Below are 18475 nucleotides of genomic sequence, written 5' to 3'. Positions count from 1 at the left end.
TAGAATACAAACAACTTGATTTTTTGACATGAAGTTTCTCGAATAAAGACATTATTTTGGAATGAAGCAAAATTGAATTTTTTTACCAATTTTGAAACACATATTCTAATATTCTTTCCGAATAATCATGCTAGGGTACAATTAAATTTATTTTTAAAAAATGTACAATCCAACTTTGAGCTCTATTAGATCCATGAGAATATTAACTCAGGTCTCAAATTGTTTAGTTTTAATTTTTAATGTACTTCACAAGATTATACACTATAATTAAGGTATTCAATTCTGCAACAACACAAATCGTAAATACATCGTAAAAGGGGCTAACTCCGTTTTAAAGTACGCGACAATAATAATAATAGTATATAGGGCTAACATACAGAATAAAGGTCTTATTTCGCTGCATTTACACTTTGAGTTATTATAAAATTAAACTCGAGCAAGTGTATTGTTAGATGCTTGTATCATGCCAAATTTTCGAATTATCACGCGCATTATAATAGGGTAGGTAAACATGCTAAAGATAATTTTAAACTTTGACCAATTGCTGCACCTCATTGCATACAAGTAAGTAAAAATTCTAAAAAGCACCGTTGATTAGTAAATTTCCTCACTTTTAAAATGAGTAATTTATTTTATTTTTTTGTATAAGCTTCAAAAACTAAAATAATTTTCAATCACTTGAACCATCAGTTTAAACTAATGATTCAAATGATTTTTTAGTTTTGTCAATTTATCAAGCTCTATTTCCAGAAGTGTAGGAGTATTACATGGTAACATTTTACATTAAAAGAACAAAGAAAAATAAATATATTCATTTTTATTTGAATAAATGATTTGAATTATGCAATGACAGTTGCAAATAAATCAGTCATCAAAGACATTTGATATGCTTATTAGTAAGTAAAAATGGTCAATTTCAAGGGAGTCAAGCCCTTCCTAAATAAATTTTACTTTAAAAAATAAACAAAGAAGCTTACATCAAATTCATGCACACATTTGTACATATACACTGTGGACATCAAACATTTTCAGTATATTATTTTTACATTATTTATGTACATTTTATCTTTTTACAATTTGTAGTAAATATAATATTTTGATCACAATGTTATATTAATTAGTTAAACTTATTATCAGTTTATGATCATTCTTTCATACTCAATTACATTTTTACCAAAATCAAACAGAGTATAAATAAGCATCTAATTTGTTTTTAGTATTAGGAGGAGATGTGAATGGAGAGAACCAAGCGATGGAAAATCTACCAAACACAGCTTGAAGTGATTTCCAGTGACTATTACGAACCCATCGAGCTTCTTCTTTTTTTAATTGTTCTATACCCTGCAAAATAAAAAATTGCATAAGTATTACAATATTTTAAACTCTTTCTCAAACTTACAGTTTCATCATTCCAAATGGCCTGTAACTGAGTACCAAGCATGACCGCTGTAAAGATTGCAAAAAGAAGAGCTTCAAATGTCAAAAATAACAATAAAATTACTGTTGCTGGAGGACTAAATGTGGTGCAATCTTTCCACTCTTGTCGTACACAAGTTGTGAATTGTTGAACGCACAACATTAATGACTGTAAGGATATTCCAGCTACATAGAACTGAAATTATTTAATGTTAAATAATGAAAAAAGATTATACTATTGAATTTAATTATTGAATTATACTTACAGTAAATAATACAAAGTATTTTTGGTTATTTTCTCCCACACAATTATTTACCCAAGGACAATGATGATCCATTTTTCTTATACATCTTTGACACACAGAGCAATGATGAGCTCTTTCAGGTTTAATAGAACAACATTTAGGACATTTAAATATCACTTGTCCTTCTACAAAACCCATCTGTTGAATCATTTCTTTTGTTGCATTGCCTTTGGGTACCGCACCCTATAATAATGAATTCAATAAACTTCATTATTATGATTTTAACTATAAATTTGTTTTAATTACAGAAGTTATAAAACTTACAGGGTCTGTAAACATAGTTTTTATATGTGAAATAAATGCAAGGAAAGTTAATGTCTGGAATATGGCTATGTTCAACGTGGAATAAAAAGTATTAATTTTAGGTATGAGAATTACGGCCATAACAACAAATTCAGCATAAATAATCAATAACCATGTGAGGATTGCACAAATTATACCACATATGTCCTGCAAATTACATTAAAATAATTTTAAATTATTTCCTTAAAATTTTTGAGTGACATAAAAGAAAAATACCTTAATACACCAAAGTTTTTTACTGCAGCAGCGATTATGGATATCTTTCTCTCTTTGAGAGATTAAGTAATCATAATCCATTTTGGCATTTATCTATTCAAATATTGAAATAATCTTGAGGTCAGTTTTCTTTTGACTTACAATTTACATATCCTGTGATACTATCATCTTGATAAATTAAAAAAAGTTTACAAAAAACGTAATTAACTTTAACTTTACTGACAATTGTACTTTCATCAAAATAACTGTAAAGATTCAAAATACTTGGAGCAATATAATTTGTTATTCACGCTACTAACTATCTTCATCACTAAAATTCAAAATTTGTTGATATCATTGACACATAAGAGTCTATGTACAGTGTTTTTGTCAGTTCATGTAGAATTATAGAGAATCTACTTATATATGTGAGTTTGTTTGTGTGTATGTGAGTGCAGTACTGCCAGCGACAGCTCACAGCACTCACAGCACGGCCTGAGGTGAACGGACGACGGATGCTAAAAACTAGTTATCGAAACTAAATATCCTGACTTATCGATAGATACCGAAATCGAAAATATTCTTGAATTATAAGAGAGAGGTAAAATATTCAACTTATGATCGACAAAAAAATTACTTATTAACTGTTTGAGAGCATCCGTAGCAATTAAGATAGCAAAAAGAGTAAAAAAAAACAAAAGATACCGTACGTTTTATTTGATTTGGCGCCGATTTTATGATTCAGACACGAAAACAGAATCGAGCTCATTTCGAAGGTTCGCGTAGACTAAAGAGCCACGATATCACCTGTTGTCCGCAATCAATTGTAATTTTACCTTGTGTTAAACCATAATCCGTAAATTTGGCTGCTCATATCTTCCCACTGTTAGTTCGCAGCGCTGATCCTCGTCATTTGGGTAAAAAAATACACTGATTTGAGAGTGTTACGACTCGAACTGGTATAAAATCAATCACCAGCCGATCACGTATTCATCGTGAATTTTTCATCTGGAAATCCAATGATTTTATTCAACAGGGACCTGATCACAGCGACAGTACCGCTTCATTACGCATTTGAGCAATCACATCCGGTTTTGTCATATTGTATCTAGCATTTTTTCACAATCTTCTTCGGAATATTTTTCCGTATCGCACATACAGAAGATTAAAATGAATTTCTGGACATTCTATATATTTCACGTCAACTTTCTTGCGGAGTTTTTCATTTTCCATAAAAAAAAAAAAGAAAGAAAATAACTGTAAAAGATGAATATCACAAAACAGGTATTATGACTTTTCTATTATAAATCGCATTATTGTCTATTGAGAAAAAATAGTATACTCAATTTTTTATTTTCACAACGAAAATTTCACCCTTATTGCTTCATGTCAACACACTCAACTCATTTTATACATAAAGAGAGAGCACACGAATAGTTTGGTACAGTAGATGCCGCTTATAAGAATCACGATGGGACCAGACGTTTTGATTCGTATAAACGGCTGATTCAATTAAACGATGCAGTAAGAAATTGTAAATATTAATAAAAAAAAACGTTTATAGGTTTGTCAAATTTAACCGTTTTTCAAATTTTATTACGCGTCAATGGAATACTTATTGCTTGGAGGAAGCTACTACAAAAAATTCATCAATTTTTGATTGCTTCTTATTAGTGCGGACTATTTTTTGAACGACTTTAAGAATTTTCTCAACATCTTCGTCTTTTCCACACCTTTTTCTTTTACGATTTAAACTTCCGTTTTCAATGTTAGCCGCTTCTAGGTCATGACGATTTTTCAAAATCCTATTGAGTTGCGTCTGTGAAACTTCTAATTTGGCTGCTGCTTCACGTTGACTGCACTTTTCGAACAAGTCGTACTGTTTTAGTAACTCTTTCTTCTGGAGCAACGTTAAATCTTTTCCAGGCATGGTGAATTTCGAATTTTATATTTGTTTACTTGATGACGGTTCAATATCGTTTGATTCGTATAAACGGGTTTTGATTCCATTATACTGAAATCGGGACTTTTAATTAACATGTAAAAGTATAGAGGGAAATCGGGACCAAGCGTTTTGATTCGTATAAACGGCGGATTCGATTAAGCGAGATTCATATAAGCGGCATCTACTGTATATTCAGCATTCGATTTTCTATACAATTTTTTTTTGTTGCAATCACCAAAAAAAAATTACATGATTCAATTGTAATGCAAATAAGTCAAAAGTAAGATATTTTTCTCTTAAAAATCAATCTCAGATTTAGGATTAGCAGCAATAATTTAATTAAGGAAAAACTTTTAACTATCGATAAAAATTATAGAAATAAGCACATTGAACGAATTTATTTGTTCTGCTCTGTAATTTATTTATAATTTTCATTAATCGTAACATGTATGCAATTTCTTATGCATGAGAGGGCATAGTTAAATATATCTGTAAAGAGAAATGAGCTAATTTCGTATCTTTGATTATAAATTAACATAAATTTCGAGATTATTCTTGGATCATATCGATCATACATTTGTATGAAAAATGATCAGAAATAGTAATGAATTGAAATGGATATGAAACTAACATATTTTGATAACATTTTCAATGTATATTATTCATACACAATAATAATATACACAATAATTAAAAATAAGTTTATTAATACTATTACGAGATAAAAATTTTTCTGAAAATTTGTTTCTCATTTTTCATAAACGTTATCAATCGTAGTTGAATCTTCTTTTGCCATCAAAACGAAAACCGTAAGCAGCACTATTCGGGGCGTTTATTAAAGCCGGATTCTTATATTTGTGGAACGAGCCATGCAAATGTGGAGGGCGTGCTACATCATCTTCGTATCCCTTCAAATAGAATGCTTCGAAGTGTCCTTGAGGTAGCAATATATTTTTCAATGATTCATCTTCTGGATCGTAGGCAAAGGATTGTATCAAAATACTCATTATGATGAATAGAATCTGCAACGAAAGTTCACGAAATCATGCTATTTTTCAGCAGTTATTACAGCATATGTTAGTTACTGCATAAATAAATAATGTACGAAAGCTTGAAATTAGCTATTTATCAATTTCGATATTTAGATAATAATAATTTTGAAGTACAGTAAAACCTCATATTGAAGTAAAAATTTTTAGGAGGCAGCTGTTAACTTTTTTCGATTTATAAGTATAATTGGCATGATCGAATTTTTTATTTGATAGGTTGGAACGATCCAATCATATGTCTATCAGAGAGATAGAGAATATTTCATTAATAAATATCACATTTTTACTGAATCAATCATTCATTTTATTGTAACTGAAATAAATCGGAAATCTATAATTGTAATTGTAAAACTGTAATCGTAATATAATCGTAATGGTTTGTATAGAAAACTATTAGCTCTTATTAAGAAAAATATTAGCTCATACTAATATAGGTCTACTTTTCATATTATAGTTGAAAAAATGTATGTAACGTAAGCGTTTCAACGAAAAAATTCAAATTCGTGGAGCGCAAGTTTTATTTTTACAAATAAAAATTCCTATTATACAGGTTTTTTTGAAGGGGACTTTTAGAGGAATTCATCTTACAAAAGTTTGTACTAATGATTTGAGGTTCTATACTTGTAATGGATTCAAACTATTATAATTAGTCGATGATCTTTTTTTTTAACTTTTAAAATTAAAATAAGATATAACCTACCATAGTGATAATTTGGAGGATGTTATGGTACGATATGGAAAGATGATAAAATATCGATCGAACTCATTAACAAACACTGTCTTCAAAGATGTAAGTAATCTATCGAGAATATATCGTTAAAACTGTAAAACAAAAACATTTTATTTGTTATTTTATTATTTTATTCCACAAAAATAGTCGATTTCTTATAATATCGTTTTATAAAAAAAATATATTCCATGATAACTATTAATTGTTGGAAGAATACATGATTAATAAAACACAAAAACAAAAAAAAAAGAAATAAAACTGCGCAAAAATACATATGATTCACGTTTACTTACGAACATTGCGACTTTCACTTACGGGTTACTTATGTCGAATATACTATAGTGGAATCAGTACCATCAGATGTTGCTCAATTATTTTACTCAAGCATAATGGTTGCATCGATCATGACGATTAAATGTTATTTTATTATGGGACTCTTATGCAAATTGAAACATAATAAATTGAAAGACGTTTTTTTACTATTAGCTGCGCGTGTTATTCAACTATAAATCTATAACAGTATAAATAAGCCTTATAACAAGATTATTTTTTGTATGAACGATCTCTATAAAATAGTTATTACATTTGAATGTGTATTTTACGAATTTAAAAAATAATGAATATTCCAAAGGGAAATCAATGTACGAGTTTCAAGGACTTTATTACAATGTTACTCATGGAAATTCAACAACACAATATACAGGTATGATGTACCCGCACAGTACAGTGTATGATACGTAATGCCGATTCTCAGTGAGATCGAATAGCCAAAAAAAAATTACTAAGTGTTGTCGTGTAAATTGTTTGTAAGGTCATAAATGTTACAAAATTCTATTAGAAATTTTAAAAATTCCTAGCTCAGCTTCGAGAGATTTTCGAAAAAAAGGCTTGTGAGATTTTTTACTGAATATCGTCTGAAATTTTAGAAAAAAACTCCAAATCGGTCTGCGAAAGAATCAATTTAATAAATTTCGATCTGGATTTTTATGCGATATTTTTTCCATTTTAAGCGATTTTTAACCCAATGATGAATCGAATCTTTTTGATATTTACTTTTTTTGCCTTTTCAACGCATAAAAAATCCAATAAAGCCATAGCCAAATAACCAAAAATAAATAATCGATCTGAAAAAATTTTTCTTTTCAATCCTTCCGTTTGTTTTTCTCTAAAATTTTTTACTTTACTTGACACTTCTCGTCTGTTTTTGAACAGTTTTCTCGAGTCACTATGCGTTTATGATAATTCATCAAACTTGGCCAAAAACACTATCAGACGCGAAAGAAAGTAATGTGACCGGTCACGTAACGATGCGTTCAACTTCCGAAATGCAAAAGCTGTCTGCTGTTATCGACCCAGCTTGATCAGCACTCGGCGCTAGGTAAATATATCTTACACAGTGATATCATTATATAATGGTTTTAAACTTTTAACCTAGCTTTTATATATCGACAGGCCTGCGCAAGTGCTCTTTAATGAATCTTTAATGACAGAATTGTAGCAAGAATTTAATCATTCGAGATAACTACGGACCGCATCAAAGTCGAATTCTTTGACATTTCACTCTAGCCTATAGTTGTGAATTAACGAAGCTTAGTATTTCGAACATTTTGTCGAATCGTTATAAAATCTTAGCAGAAATGGGTCGCAAATTTATAGTGGGAGGCAATTGGAAGATGAATGGAAACAAAAAAGAAATAAATGATATTGTTGCTTTCTTAAAAGCTGGACCTCTTGATCCTAATGTTGGTAAGTATCCCCGCATACAATTTAAGAATTCCATATGTTACATCTAATCATGAATAATTCAATTTTAATTATCTTTTTCCTTCTTTTTTATATGAGAAAAGTTAATTGCTTAAACATTTAAAATTACGTATTTTCACGTACTACATATTTAAAATTGGCACGTAGTATATAATACTAAGTGTAGGAAGTCAGTAATTTATGGCCAACCATCACATTAGTAAAATAAACTAGTTTTTTTTTTAAATGTATTTTTTTGTATTAAAATTAATATTAATAAATGATTAAAAAAGAACTTAGCATTTAAGTTACCTTATTTATATTACAGAGGTAGTTGTTGGAGTACCTTCCATTTATTTATCATACACTAAAGAAATTTTGCCTGCTAATGTCAGTATCAGTGCTCAGAATTGTTATAAAGTACCAAAAGGAGCATTTACTGGAGAAATAAGTCCAGCAATGTTAGTGGATAATGGCATTCCATGGGTCATAATTGGTCATTCTGAAAGACGAAATGTTTTTGGGGAATCAGATGAATTGGTAGCTGAAAAAGTTGCTCATGCTCTAGAAGCTGGTTTAAAAGTAAATATTTGTAATTGATTTCTTACACTAACTACTGACAAAATGTAAAAATTTACTTTTGTTTGTATTTATAGGTCATAGCTTGCATTGGAGAAAAATTAGAAGAACGAGAGGCTGGAAAAACTGAAGAGGTAGTGTTCAGACAAACCAAGGCTATTGCTGATAAAATTAAATCATGGGATAATGTTGTTGTGGCATATGAACCAGTATGGGCTATTGGTACTGGCAAAACAGCTTCGCCTCAACAGGCACAAGAAGTACATGATAAACTTCGTCAATGGTTTGCTGCAAATGTTAGCCCGGCTGTTGCAGAATCATTAAGAATTCAATACGGAGGATCAGTTACTGCTGATAATGCCAAAGATCTCGCAAAAGAAAAAGATATTGATGGTTTTCTGGTTGGAGGAGCTTCCTTGAAACCTGATTTTGTAAAAATTATAAATGCAAAACAGTAAAAATTTCCATTCATAAGAAATTATGTTGCACTGACTTGTTACTGTGTATATCGTAAATAAATGTTGCTAGTTGAGAAAATCAATATTTGCTGTATCCTGATAACTAAAAATGGCATTGAAAAATGAATTGACACTAGACCATTCAATAAATAACAAAGTTTATCTTATATTTAAATGATGAAACTATCGTACAAGTAATGAACAAGAGCATTGATAGCATTCATTGCTTCAACAAACTATAAGCTAATGTACAATTCATTTCATTTTCCTTTGCTTAAAACAAGCGCAGGTGCTTTTAAATAACCCATCATCCTGAGCCCGTCCTGTTTGACCCTCTCATGAGCTATGTTGACAAGAGATTTAAAAGTTCTGGGCTCCCAAACAGCTAAATCAGCTAGACTTTTATGATTTAAATGAATTTCAGATCGTGTCAAACCTTCTTTTACACCTTTGTAAGTAAGGCCATGTTCCATTGCTGCAGAATCAATTCTATTCATCCAAATCTAAAGGATAAAAAACATTAATATTTATTCAAAAATTATTGTTTTTGTTTTCTTACCTGTCTTATTATGTCGTACTTTGCATCTCTGCCTTTGGTCGCAAATTGCAGAGATCTGTGTACAGCTCGAATAGCCATACTGTAACAATTTCTGAATCGTCCTCTGAAATGCTGCAAAAGAATATTATTTTAAGTATTTTAATATGTAACTTTATGTTCGTTTTTTTTAAGTAAGTACTTACAGAACTCAATCGAAATATTCTTCTTTTCCGCCAGAATTCATCAGGGCCTCTAGCTCTAGTCATGAGTGCTAAAGTTTGGAAAACCATGTTGATGAATTAAGTTGTTGTCAAATTTCTGTAACATGTATGAAAGATATTTTTCATCAGGACATTGCATTATATTAAAAAAAACCTATTACAAATTTGAATGAGTTACTATTCATAATTCATTGTACAGCCTCAATCAATCAAGGATCAGTTGTATCCTTCTATTAGACAAGTATAAAATTTATTTTATGGGTATGAGTATAATTTGATTATTTGGCAGTGTCTTGTATTAGTTTTAGTTTGTCATAAAATTTAATTCTTTGAAATTCAGTTCTATTATTACAAAAAGGACCGAGAATGCCAAGACTTATTAGTGAAGTACAAAAGTAAATAAATAGAACTCAACAATGCATGCACTATAATTTACTTTGGTTATGTAGAGATGCATTCATAACTTTTTAATATGTCCTGTAAATTAATTCGAAGATTATTTTTAGACCTGTGCAAATAACTCACTTCGCTTAATGTCTCAATAGAATATCCGTTCAGGATCCTGAAACAACTCAGGATTTTTACAAAAAAAATTATTCGCCGGCGTTCAGATGACAGTCTGCTGAACAGTGTCAGTCGTCAGACGATTTATTTCTTAGAATTTCTGTGAATACTAATCAGTCAAGGAGTATGTCACGGACCAGTCATTTTTATTGCAGAAGCTTATTATTCAAAATACCAGCTTGGCTGGAAAAACTTGTGTTTGAGTGCGATTCTGTAAAGTTTGGAAAAAACTTCTTGTGGGGCTAAAGAGAACTCTTTGAAATACAACAATTATTTTTAAAAACATTAGACTATTAGTTTTCGTAATGCGGGGGTGGATTAACATGCATTGAAATGAGCGAGTGAGGTATTTAAAAATACAGATGTCGCTTTTGTTTATTCCATTTAAACGAGGACCCATGCTGCATATGCACGGACCACAGTAGGTCAGCGGGTGGACCCATATTGGTTGTTTATTGTGTATTAAAGTTCAAAATAATAAATTAAAAGTACTTGCCACTAGTTTAAAAGCTCGTTCAAGAAGTATCAGATATTTCTTAAATCATTGATTCTTCGTCATCAGTGAATCAAATATCGAGAACCGAACAAACACTACAAAAAAATATTGCATTTCTGACAGTTCAGCAAGTATTAGCCGCGTATCGTTATGCAATAATTGAAAATAATTATTACGTGGCCGAGTCATAATATGCCGGTATCTTCTGCTCCATGACATTTGGTAATATTGTTTTGGCAGACGGAGTTAGTACTTGCTTAAGTTTGATCCATGAGTGTTCGAATCATTTGTAATGGCAGGTAACACGAAAAAAGCTCTCAAGTCTCTATCCAGCCAATTGTTTAAGGGAAATTTTCCGTACAGTGTTGGTGGAGCTACAGAAAATGTTTCAAAACAGATTTCCATTATACAGAATAGTGCTAGAACTAAATTAGGTCATTTAATGAAGGTAATGTATCATTACCTTTTTCGTAGATTCATTTTAATTTTCTTTTTATTTATTTTAATTATTACTCTTATTTTTAGCAATTGAATGGGTCTTCTATTACTCAAAATCCTGATATTGTTGATCTACAAAGTTCTCGACCATTACCCAGGAATTTGATGAACTATTGGAATTGGTATCAGCAACTAACTGGGATGGACAAAATTGAAGCTGCGAAAAATCATGTGATTTTTATTCAGAACAAACTTTTTGAGTGTCAAGATCAACGTCGGCACATTGCTCAACAAGTTGCTTCTGTCACTGAAAAGCTAAAAGATATATATAGTGAGCTTATTCAAACTAAAAGAAACGATAGCAAATATGTGCAACTCACTATTTTAGAAAATAAAAAGTTGCAAGAACATTTGAAACTAGCTGAGCAGTTAGAACTAATAGAAGGAGAAGAGAAAGATTATTTTACGCGATTAGCAACGGCTATCAAAGAATATCATGATTGTCAAGCTATAAATACACAACAATTTAAATATTTATCTATTTTGGCTTCAGCATCATTAGCCATATTTTCGTTGATTGGATCAATTATTTATAATAATATACGAATCTCGAGTATGAAGAATTTAATATCAGAAGCACAAAATTCAATAGAAAGTAACTTGAATGATCAACTTCTTTTGATATCAAAGAAAATTGATGTACAAGAAGAGAATATTACTGCAGCTCTTACTTCGCTTCAAATCAATAATGTTAGCGAATCACAAATAAGCAATGTTCCTCATCAGGATTATGAAGTTGCATCTACACATACACCTTATCTAGATATGGAACAAATCAAAGTTACTAGCTATTACTTGGGTGTAACGGTATGCCTTATATATTTAATACGATCTTTCAGTTGAAAAATAATTTTCATAAAAAATATTAACGGTGCTAAATATTCAAATTATTTATAATAAATGTAAATAAATTTTACTGTAATATATATTAAAAAATATATGTATTTTGTATTTTAGATTTAATAAATTTGCAGATATCTTTGTTGACAGAATTTTTAGAATTATAGAGACAATAATTTATACAAATATTTTAGCTTTTATTTGTGTGATATCAAATATGCTTTACCATAATAAATAAAGAAATGAACATGAACTTTGTTTTTATTTTCTACAACTGATGTTTTCTTGCCAAATATTTTAATAATATAGTTTTTGAGGGAAATTATGTTTGCCACGATTTCCACTCCAATCCATCTGGAGGCCGTTTTTCAACTGGCTGTTCACAAACTTGTTTCCAATTTGTACTCAGTACTGTGCCACCAGATTCTTGCTAAATTAAAAATATATCGTTCAGTATAAACATTAATGTAAACATAAATGATTCAAAAATTTATATAAACTTACAAATGATTTGTTCATTGCTCGACGTACTTCATCTGATCCTTGTCCATAAATTTTTTCCAAGACTTCCTTGACGGCATCTCCAGAATCAGTTTTCTCATCAGCCTCTTGTTTGGCAATTTCTTTTTCTACTTGATCCCAATCTTTAGGTTTTTTACTAGAGCTTGGGTACTTGGGAGGTTGATTCATATTTGAAATATCTAGAAAAAATCAGTCGTCAGAAAAAATGTTTTAATACCTAAACTACTTTTTATTAATAATTACTTGGAGAAATTTGCTTCAATTGTGGCTGTTCAGAACTTTGTTGTAAGGCAGACCACCTATACCCATCTTGTTTTTTTAATTTTATTTCTATTTTTGAAGGGAACACTTTGTGGAGAGATTGCTCCGGAACAATCTTGTGAGCTAAATCAAGTTTCAAATTATAATCAGCTCCATTAGGTAATTTGGCTGAAGTGTTTATCTAGAATTATGTAACAATTGATCTATATAATTAAATGAAATTATTAATCTGAAATATTGTTAATAAAAATGTACTCATACAACATACCATAGATTCATTATATTCAATGTTAACATTTTGTGCATTTTTTGCTAATATAGTCACAATGACATGTGTCTCAGTTTGGTACCAGTCATATCGAATTTCATTGGATACCTGAAAACAAGGCGAAAATTTGTGTTGTATTAAATTTCCAAACATCAACAATAAATTTCTGTAAAATCATAAATTTAACCTTTTTTACTGGCGGAACAGTTGAAGATAGCTCATTGGACATTGCGACGAATAAATAGTATATTTTATATATAGAATCACTTTATTAAAACTTAATATTCATTAAAAGATGATCTCAAAATATTTCTTCATTCATTTGATGATGGAAAATATTTAATTTGTGATACACTTATTTGAGATAAAACTGAACCTATGAATCGAAGATTTAGTTAATTTCTATCAACTGCAATATCCGACTCGTAACTCTTATGGGAAATTAATAAATACATAAATGAAGCTAGGCAATACTGCAACTGTGTTTTACAAATCACTTATTTTTTATGCCAATAATGCCTTGGTCAGTTACTCATTACACGCATGCTGGCGCGATTCTGGATCTGCTTGGGACCTTTTGGCATTTATTTTTATTCAGCAGTTACGGCGCCCTCTTTTGTTACTCAATTAAATATATATATTCCAAAAGTTCGAGAAGTTTTAGGTGCTTAATTGCGAGTAGAATAACATAAAGATCGAAAGCTTTTATAGGATCATATTAAAAAAAGACAGCAGCGTCGAAAAGCTGAAAAAATATTATATCAGCATTTTCTTGATTGAATAAAATTTCCTCATTAATATAATTCACATGTATAACTATCTGTGAATATTTATTACGTAGATTTTATTTTGCTTAGATTCAACGTAGATAATTCTACACTATTGACTTAAAAACTAACACTCTTATAAATTCTCAGAAAAGTGTTAGCTACTGTACATTAGCAGACTCGATTCATTCAAGAATTGTTGTAATGCTTGGTCGGAAGCAATAATTGCAACTGAATTTTGATTATAATTTGATAAATCAGAATCGAATCAGAATAAAACTGATCGATTCTAAAACTAACGCCTCAATTAAAAAATTCAAATATCATTTATGATTAATTTCACCTACAAACACGATGCTCAGAAACGAAACCCTCTTATATATAATAAAAAATCCAATAATAATATAAAATATATTAAAAAAAATCCAAAAGATTTTCTTATATTTTCGGGCTTGATCATAAATGACGAAAGCTTTTCCATTAAAGAAAATAATTCTAGTTTCAAATGCTGACACTTCATATGACGTCTTAGAAAACATCGGTAATAATGTCAGAAAATGACGTCTGAAAAATGTCACTATTTTTAACGAAGTTATACAGTTTATAACCTACTAATTTTAGTTTATTTATTTTCTTCATTTACACATAAACAAATGACCGTACCAGTAGTGTGTTGAACTACAATGAAAACCATAAATCTATAACACCCAAGTACACGTTTTACTCTCACCCATCAAGATCGTTAGCTTATTTCAGGATTATTTATAAATTGAAAAGCAATGTCTGTCATCAAAATAGCAACTATTTCAAACTATTATTTATTATGCACGAGCTCATAGCGTGCCCTTAAGTTATAATAACGTAAATAAATTTGCTTAAACAATTAAAATTAACTGTATCACGTGGCATGATTAAATTTGAATCACAATGTATATTTTAAAAATTAATTATTTTATCAGATGTGTTGCTAACAATAATATTAGGAAAATTTTATGTTCGTCTGTACGTCTAAAATCATCATATTTTAAAAGTGATAGTGTTCTTAAGCGACATCTTCCAATATACTCAAATGAAGTATATAAAATTGATAAAATTATAAAAAATCAACACAAGTACTTTCATACTACTCCAAAAAAAGATGGCTTGTTTGCAGTCATTATAACACCTCTAATTAGACTTTCTGCATTTTTATTTGGTAAAATATTCAAAAAGTGGTATACTTCAAGGACTGATGAAGAAAAAAAGATATTTTGGCAGAAGTTTCATAAAAGAAAATTCATTTACTTAGGTAATACTTGTAAGCATCGATTCTTGTCAAACTCTTTGTAACTGAATATATTTTAGGAATTTTGGGCTTATATTTGTCTTCAATTTTTATTTATTATATTTCTCATTTGAAATATGATTCATTAATTGACCGCTCACAATTTATCATGTTGAGTGATACACAGAAAGAAGAACTTGCACAAATAGTGTACGAGAATGTAAGTAGTATTTATTGTGATCCATTTTTTTTTTTAAATTAAATATTTTCTGTTTTTTTTTTTCAGCATCTAGAACAATATGGATCAGCATTGATATCTAAAGATGATCCAGTATACACCAGAGTGTTGAGAGTTGTTGCTAGAATAATAAATGCAAATAAAGATCTACCTCATTTTCAAAACAAGACATGGACCTTAGCTATAGTTGATTCTCCAACTAAAAATGCTTATGTTTTACCAGTTAACTAATTATACATTCTTTGCCTAATTTCTACATACCAAAGATCATATTTTGAAATTAAATTTGTTCCTTACTCTAGGGTGGCAATATGTTTGTATTCTCTGGTTTATTACATATAACAGAAAATGATGATCAATTGGCAATTGTTTTGGCTCATGAAATGGCTCATACAATATTAAACCACCCTGTAAGTCTAATCTTTAAATTTCAATGCTTTATTCTAAGGATAAAAATGTATCTAAAGTAATCAAAATAGATTCATTTGTTTTAAGTATGAGCAGGTTTCAAGAGGAATCATTATTGATTTGATTATGGCTATACCTCTGGCTGTCGTATGGGCTTTATTTCCGGACTTATATGCGCTTTACTTTACATTTACAGGTCAATCAATTGTAAATATTTTCTGTAATTTACCATATAGCAGATCACTCGAAAATGAAGCTGATATCGTTGGAATTCTACTTGCAGCAAAGGTAACAATTTTTTAATATTTGCATTAAATATATTTATTATTGTTATAATCATGCTTTGTTAATATAAAATAATTACAGGCATGCATAGATGTTAGAGAAGCTGTTGTGTTTTGGGGTTTAATGCGTACTCTAATAGAATTGGACATTGAACCTAAACAAATTCCATGGTTATCTACTCATCCTGATCATGGCGATAGAGAAAGGCGCATCAATACTTTTATGGATGAAGCTTTGAAAATTCGAAACCTAGCACAAGTAAGTAAAAATTTTTTTGTTTCAAAGAATATTCAATTAAAATATATAGCCCTATAGTTCCAATTGATAAACATAATAATAAATAAAAAATTAATATACCCAATGATCGCATCCTATAATAGTTGAAAATAAAAATTTGAATGAATCAATTCTGTTTCATTTAAACCCCTTATTAAAGAAAATCATTTAGTAAATGTTCTACAGAATACTTATAGAAGTAATTTTCAGTGACTGTATGGATTGAATTTTTTATATATTTTTTTCATTTTTATTTATTTATTTTACTATCAAAATAAGTCTGAAATTTATTATTGGACAATCTTTTGGACTTTTGGACAACTTGGAGAGCCCGTAGCTCTCAAGTTACGCAACATCTCGCTGCCGTAGATTCAAAAGTGTGTTTGGATCCACAAATGAAAAAAACCGTAGTAGTTAAGCGCTAATGACAAAAGGAAAAAAATAACGACCGCTTGGTCATTCATAATAAAATGAATTAAGCCAATGTTTCATTCGGATCGCTTCAATGCTTCTAAGTCCGCGCTCACGCTTGCGGCTAATTAGTTTTAAAAAATCCGCCAGTACACAGAACCTTGAGAATCGGTAAAAAATTCTAAAAATTTAGTCGTGGTTTTTGACTAAATTTAAGGCTTATTTGAATGTATGGAAAATGACGGTCGCATAGGTAGTCTTTAACTCCTTATCGTAACGCGGTACGATAGTTACCGTAGTCGAAGTGACTCCTTATCGACTCGGCAAGTCGATACGAGCGGGGTTTGGTTTTTTGTGGACTTTCATTGTGCCCAACCCACGCTGATATCTGCTCGATTCACTTTTTTATGCTTTGCTGCATCACAAACGAGTGTTGTAAGCACCCCCTTCTCTTTACCTTCGCTCCGTTGGTGTTTTGACTGAAGAAAAGTTTCAACCAACTAAATTGAAGATTTGGAGTAGCAGGACTATACAGAATATTTTGAAAAATAATCAATAATAGTATAAAAATTAGACCCGCTTCTATATGTGCCGTGTTAAAAGTGCATATGAAATGAGTCAAAAATCCTGTGAAATGTTCTGAATCTACAAAAGGCCCAGACAAATCGCATAAGTTTGTCGACGACCCTTAAAATGACTCTTAAATTAAACATTTTTCCATACATGGTTTTAAAATTTTGGTATGGTATTATTCAAGGGCAATCCAACTATTTCTCTGCGAAATTGCAGATCGTAAAACATCACTTATTTCATATGCAAGGAATTCGCAAAAAATTTGTATCTAAAACTAAGTAGTGAATCATATTAGGTTGACTCGATGCATCTAATGCAATGCAATGAAATCCGATGCATGTCCATTTAGTCCCATTTATTTCCTTGTAGAATTTCGTTTTTTCCAATTTAAAAGAGATAGAAATAGGGTAGCGAGCCAGATCGACCTGATGCAACAGATCGTTGGGATTCAGTTAGATACCTTACACTCACCCACTAAAACTCAGGTGATCAAAACGTTCCTGAAGAATTGTGCAAGCGATCGTAGTAGGGAATCATAACTTCTATCAAAACAAAGCTAGGTCAATTTTAGAGGCGTTAGTAACTTATGGGATTGATGTCCGATACCCGACGAGCCCAAAGAAGTTAAACTTGAAAAATGTATGGCATACGAATACATAATTGATTCTTCGATGAAGACACGACGATGGACATAATACCGACCTGTAGATGTTTATAATGTAAATTTTCCACGGTATTTTTTATTAAATGTGATTTGGAACATTGAAATGATATCGCATGTATTAAAAACTAAAAACTCAAAAATAATTCGTTAAATCATTTCACACCTTAAAATGGGGATTAAACAATAATGTGGTCATTATTATACTTTTTTTTTCAGTGTCCACGAATAAGTTCCAAAGATCCGAGAGAAGCATTCTACGGGCGATCTCGTTCTGAAATGGAGTCTCAGCTTAAGGAGAAAGGAATTATTTTTTAAAAATTGTAACTACAAAATTATTTTATATACCACATGTACATTGAAAAAAAAATAGATTTTTAATAATATACACGTTATAAAAATTGACTAATTTAATAGAATATTGTTATTTTCCTCGCCAATCCATAGACCTTATCTTTTATAGATGATCGATATAATTATAATTTCTCAACTTTAACATTTAAATAAACATTTATTTTATGCACGTCGATTCTACGGTTGATCTACGAAAAAGTCCATGGGCTTGGGACTCATGTCTTTGAGACATGAATGATTACGCCCTCAGGTGAAGTGATTAATTTCATCCTTTACAAAGAGAATTTTCACGAAGGTTCGGATTTAT

The 18475-nt window shown here is 30.3% G+C and overlaps 7 protein-coding genes across 9 annotated transcripts; 3 read left to right on the top strand and 4 right to left on the bottom strand.

The window, feature by feature from the left end:
- Positions 1-798: 798 nt before the first annotated feature.
- On the bottom strand, positions 799-2910 carry LOC106652863 (palmitoyltransferase ZDHHC3). Its single transcript, XM_014372018.2, has 5 exons — positions 2241-2910; positions 1986-2171; positions 1683-1904; positions 1400-1612; positions 799-1341 (listed from the first exon to the last, which is right to left on the bottom strand). The coding sequence occupies exons 1-5, from the start codon at positions 2319-2321 to the stop codon at positions 1180-1182; spliced, it is 864 nt and encodes a 287-aa protein (XP_014227504.1). The 5' UTR covers positions 2322-2910; the 3' UTR covers positions 799-1179.
- A 2021-nt stretch (positions 2911-4931) lies between these two features.
- On the bottom strand, positions 4932-6029 carry LOC106652865. Its single transcript, XM_014372020.2, has 2 exons — positions 5914-6029; positions 4932-5186 (listed from the first exon to the last, which is right to left on the bottom strand). The coding sequence occupies exons 1-2, from the start codon at positions 5914-5916 to the stop codon at positions 4932-4934; spliced, it is 258 nt and encodes an 85-aa protein (XP_014227506.1). The 5' UTR covers positions 5917-6029.
- A 1283-nt stretch (positions 6030-7312) lies between these two features.
- On the top strand, positions 7313-8806 carry LOC106652889 (triosephosphate isomerase). Its single transcript, XM_014372053.2, has 3 exons — positions 7313-7689; positions 8015-8268; positions 8343-8806. Exons 1-3 carry the CDS (start codon positions 7581-7583, stop codon positions 8721-8723), a joined length of 744 nt encoding a protein of 247 aa, XP_014227539.1. The 5' UTR covers positions 7313-7580; the 3' UTR covers positions 8724-8806.
- Positions 8807-8864: 58 nt separating this feature from the next.
- On the bottom strand, positions 8865-10112 carry LOC106652891 (39S ribosomal protein L20, mitochondrial). Of its 3 annotated transcripts, none has more exons than XM_014372055.1 (4): positions 10008-10112; positions 9465-9579; positions 9283-9393; positions 8865-9226 (listed from the first exon to the last, which is right to left on the bottom strand). In XM_014372055.1, exons 2-4 carry the CDS (start codon positions 9549-9551, stop codon positions 8984-8986), a joined length of 441 nt encoding a protein of 146 aa, XP_014227541.1. In that variant the 5' UTR covers positions 9552-9579; positions 10008-10112; the 3' UTR covers positions 8865-8983. The 3 variants fall into 3 exon arrangements, with proteins under 3 accessions (XP_014227541.1, XP_014227542.1, XP_014227543.1); XM_014372056.1 differs by lacking the exon at positions 10008-10112 and adding an exon at positions 9919-10005; XM_014372057.2 differs by lacking the exon at positions 10008-10112 and adding an exon at positions 9661-9886.
- Positions 10113-10446: 334 nt separating this feature from the next.
- Positions 10447-11910, top strand: LOC106652888. Its single transcript, XM_014372052.2, has 2 exons — positions 10447-10990; positions 11068-11910. Exons 1-2 carry the CDS (start codon positions 10835-10837, stop codon positions 11881-11883), a joined length of 972 nt encoding a protein of 323 aa, XP_014227538.1. The 5' UTR covers positions 10447-10834; the 3' UTR covers positions 11884-11910.
- A 213-nt stretch (positions 11911-12123) lies between these two features.
- On the bottom strand, positions 12124-13496 carry LOC106652890 (protein SGT1 homolog). Its single transcript, XM_023458630.1, has 5 exons — positions 13119-13496; positions 12932-13039; positions 12646-12844; positions 12385-12581; positions 12124-12310 (listed from the first exon to the last, which is right to left on the bottom strand). The coding sequence occupies exons 1-5, from the start codon at positions 13158-13160 to the stop codon at positions 12203-12205; spliced, it is 654 nt and encodes a 217-aa protein (XP_023314398.1). The 5' UTR covers positions 13161-13496; the 3' UTR covers positions 12124-12202.
- A 725-nt stretch (positions 13497-14221) lies between these two features.
- Positions 14222-18184, top strand: LOC106652887 (metalloendopeptidase OMA1, mitochondrial-like). Its single transcript, XM_014372050.2, has 7 exons — positions 14222-14986; positions 15043-15182; positions 15249-15422; positions 15503-15610; positions 15696-15896; positions 15975-16151; positions 18034-18184. The coding sequence occupies exons 1-7, from the start codon at positions 14626-14628 to the stop codon at positions 18130-18132; spliced, it is 1260 nt and encodes a 419-aa protein (XP_014227536.1). The 5' UTR covers positions 14222-14625; the 3' UTR covers positions 18133-18184.
- Positions 18185-18475: the final 291 nt, after the last annotated feature.

This window comes from Trichogramma pretiosum, unplaced genomic scaffold, assembly GCF_000599845.2.
Source record: "Trichogramma pretiosum strain Unisexual culture from Peru unplaced genomic scaffold, Tpre_2.0 scaffold115, whole genome shotgun sequence".
Taxonomy (NCBI): domain Eukaryota; kingdom Metazoa; phylum Arthropoda; class Insecta; order Hymenoptera; family Trichogrammatidae; genus Trichogramma; species Trichogramma pretiosum.
Note: the sequence above shows the minus strand (reverse complement) of the source record. Positions and strands in the feature narration are given on the sequence as shown.

Coding starts and splice junctions, on each gene's coding strand:
- LOC106652863 (XM_014372018.2), bottom strand. CDS start 2,321: ATGGATTATGATTACTTAATCTCTCAAAGAGAGAAAGATATCCATAAT. Junction 2,172..2,240: donor AAAAACTTTGGTGTATTAAG/GTATTTTTCTTT, acceptor TGTAATTTGCAG/GACATATGTGGTATAATTTG. Junction 1,342..1,399: donor CCATTTGGAATGATGAAACT/GTAAGTTTGAGA, acceptor TTTATTTTGCAG/GGTATAGAACAATTAAAAAA.
- LOC106652891 (XM_014372055.1), bottom strand. CDS start 9,551: ATGGTTTTCCAAACTTTAGCACTCATGACTAGAGCTAGAGGCCCTGAT. Junction 9,394..9,464: donor GAATATTTCGATTGAGTTCT/GTAAGTACTTAC, acceptor ATTCTTTTGCAG/CATTTCAGAGGACGATTCAG. Junction 9,227..9,282: donor AGTACGACATAATAAGACAG/GTAAGAAAACAA, acceptor TTTATCCTTTAG/ATTTGGATGAATAGAATTGA.
- LOC106652889 (XM_014372053.2), top strand. CDS start 7,581: ATGGGTCGCAAATTTATAGTGGGAGGCAATTGGAAGATGAATGGAAAC. Junction 7,690..8,014: donor ACCTCTTGATCCTAATGTTG/GTAAGTATCCCC, acceptor TTTATATTACAG/AGGTAGTTGTTGGAGTACCT. Junction 8,269..8,342: donor CTCTAGAAGCTGGTTTAAAA/GTAAATATTTGT, acceptor TTGTATTTATAG/GTCATAGCTTGCATTGGAGA.
- LOC106652890 (XM_023458630.1), bottom strand. CDS start 13,160: ATGTCCAATGAGCTATCTTCAACTGTTCCGCCAGTAAAAAAG. Junction 13,040..13,118: donor CTGTTCCGCCAGTAAAAAAG/GTTAAATTTATG, acceptor CCTTGTTTTCAG/GTATCCAATGAAATTCGATA. Junction 12,311..12,384: donor GAGCAATGAACAAATCATTT/GTAAGTTTATAT, acceptor TTTTTAATTTAG/CAAGAATCTGGTGGCACAGT.
- LOC106652888 (XM_014372052.2), top strand. CDS start 10,835: ATGGCAGGTAACACGAAAAAAGCTCTCAAGTCTCTATCCAGCCAATTG. Junction 10,991..11,067: donor AATTAGGTCATTTAATGAAG/GTAATGTATCAT, acceptor TCTTATTTTTAG/CAATTGAATGGGTCTTCTAT.
- LOC106652887 (XM_014372050.2), top strand. CDS start 14,626: ATGTATATTTTAAAAATTAATTATTTTATCAGATGTGTTGCTAACAAT. Junction 15,611..15,695: donor ATACAATATTAAACCACCCT/GTAAGTCTAATC, acceptor ATTTGTTTTAAG/TATGAGCAGGTTTCAAGAGG. Junction 16,152..18,033: donor AAATTCGAAACCTAGCACAA/GTAAGTAAAAAT, acceptor TTTTTTTTTCAG/TGTCCACGAATAAGTTCCAA.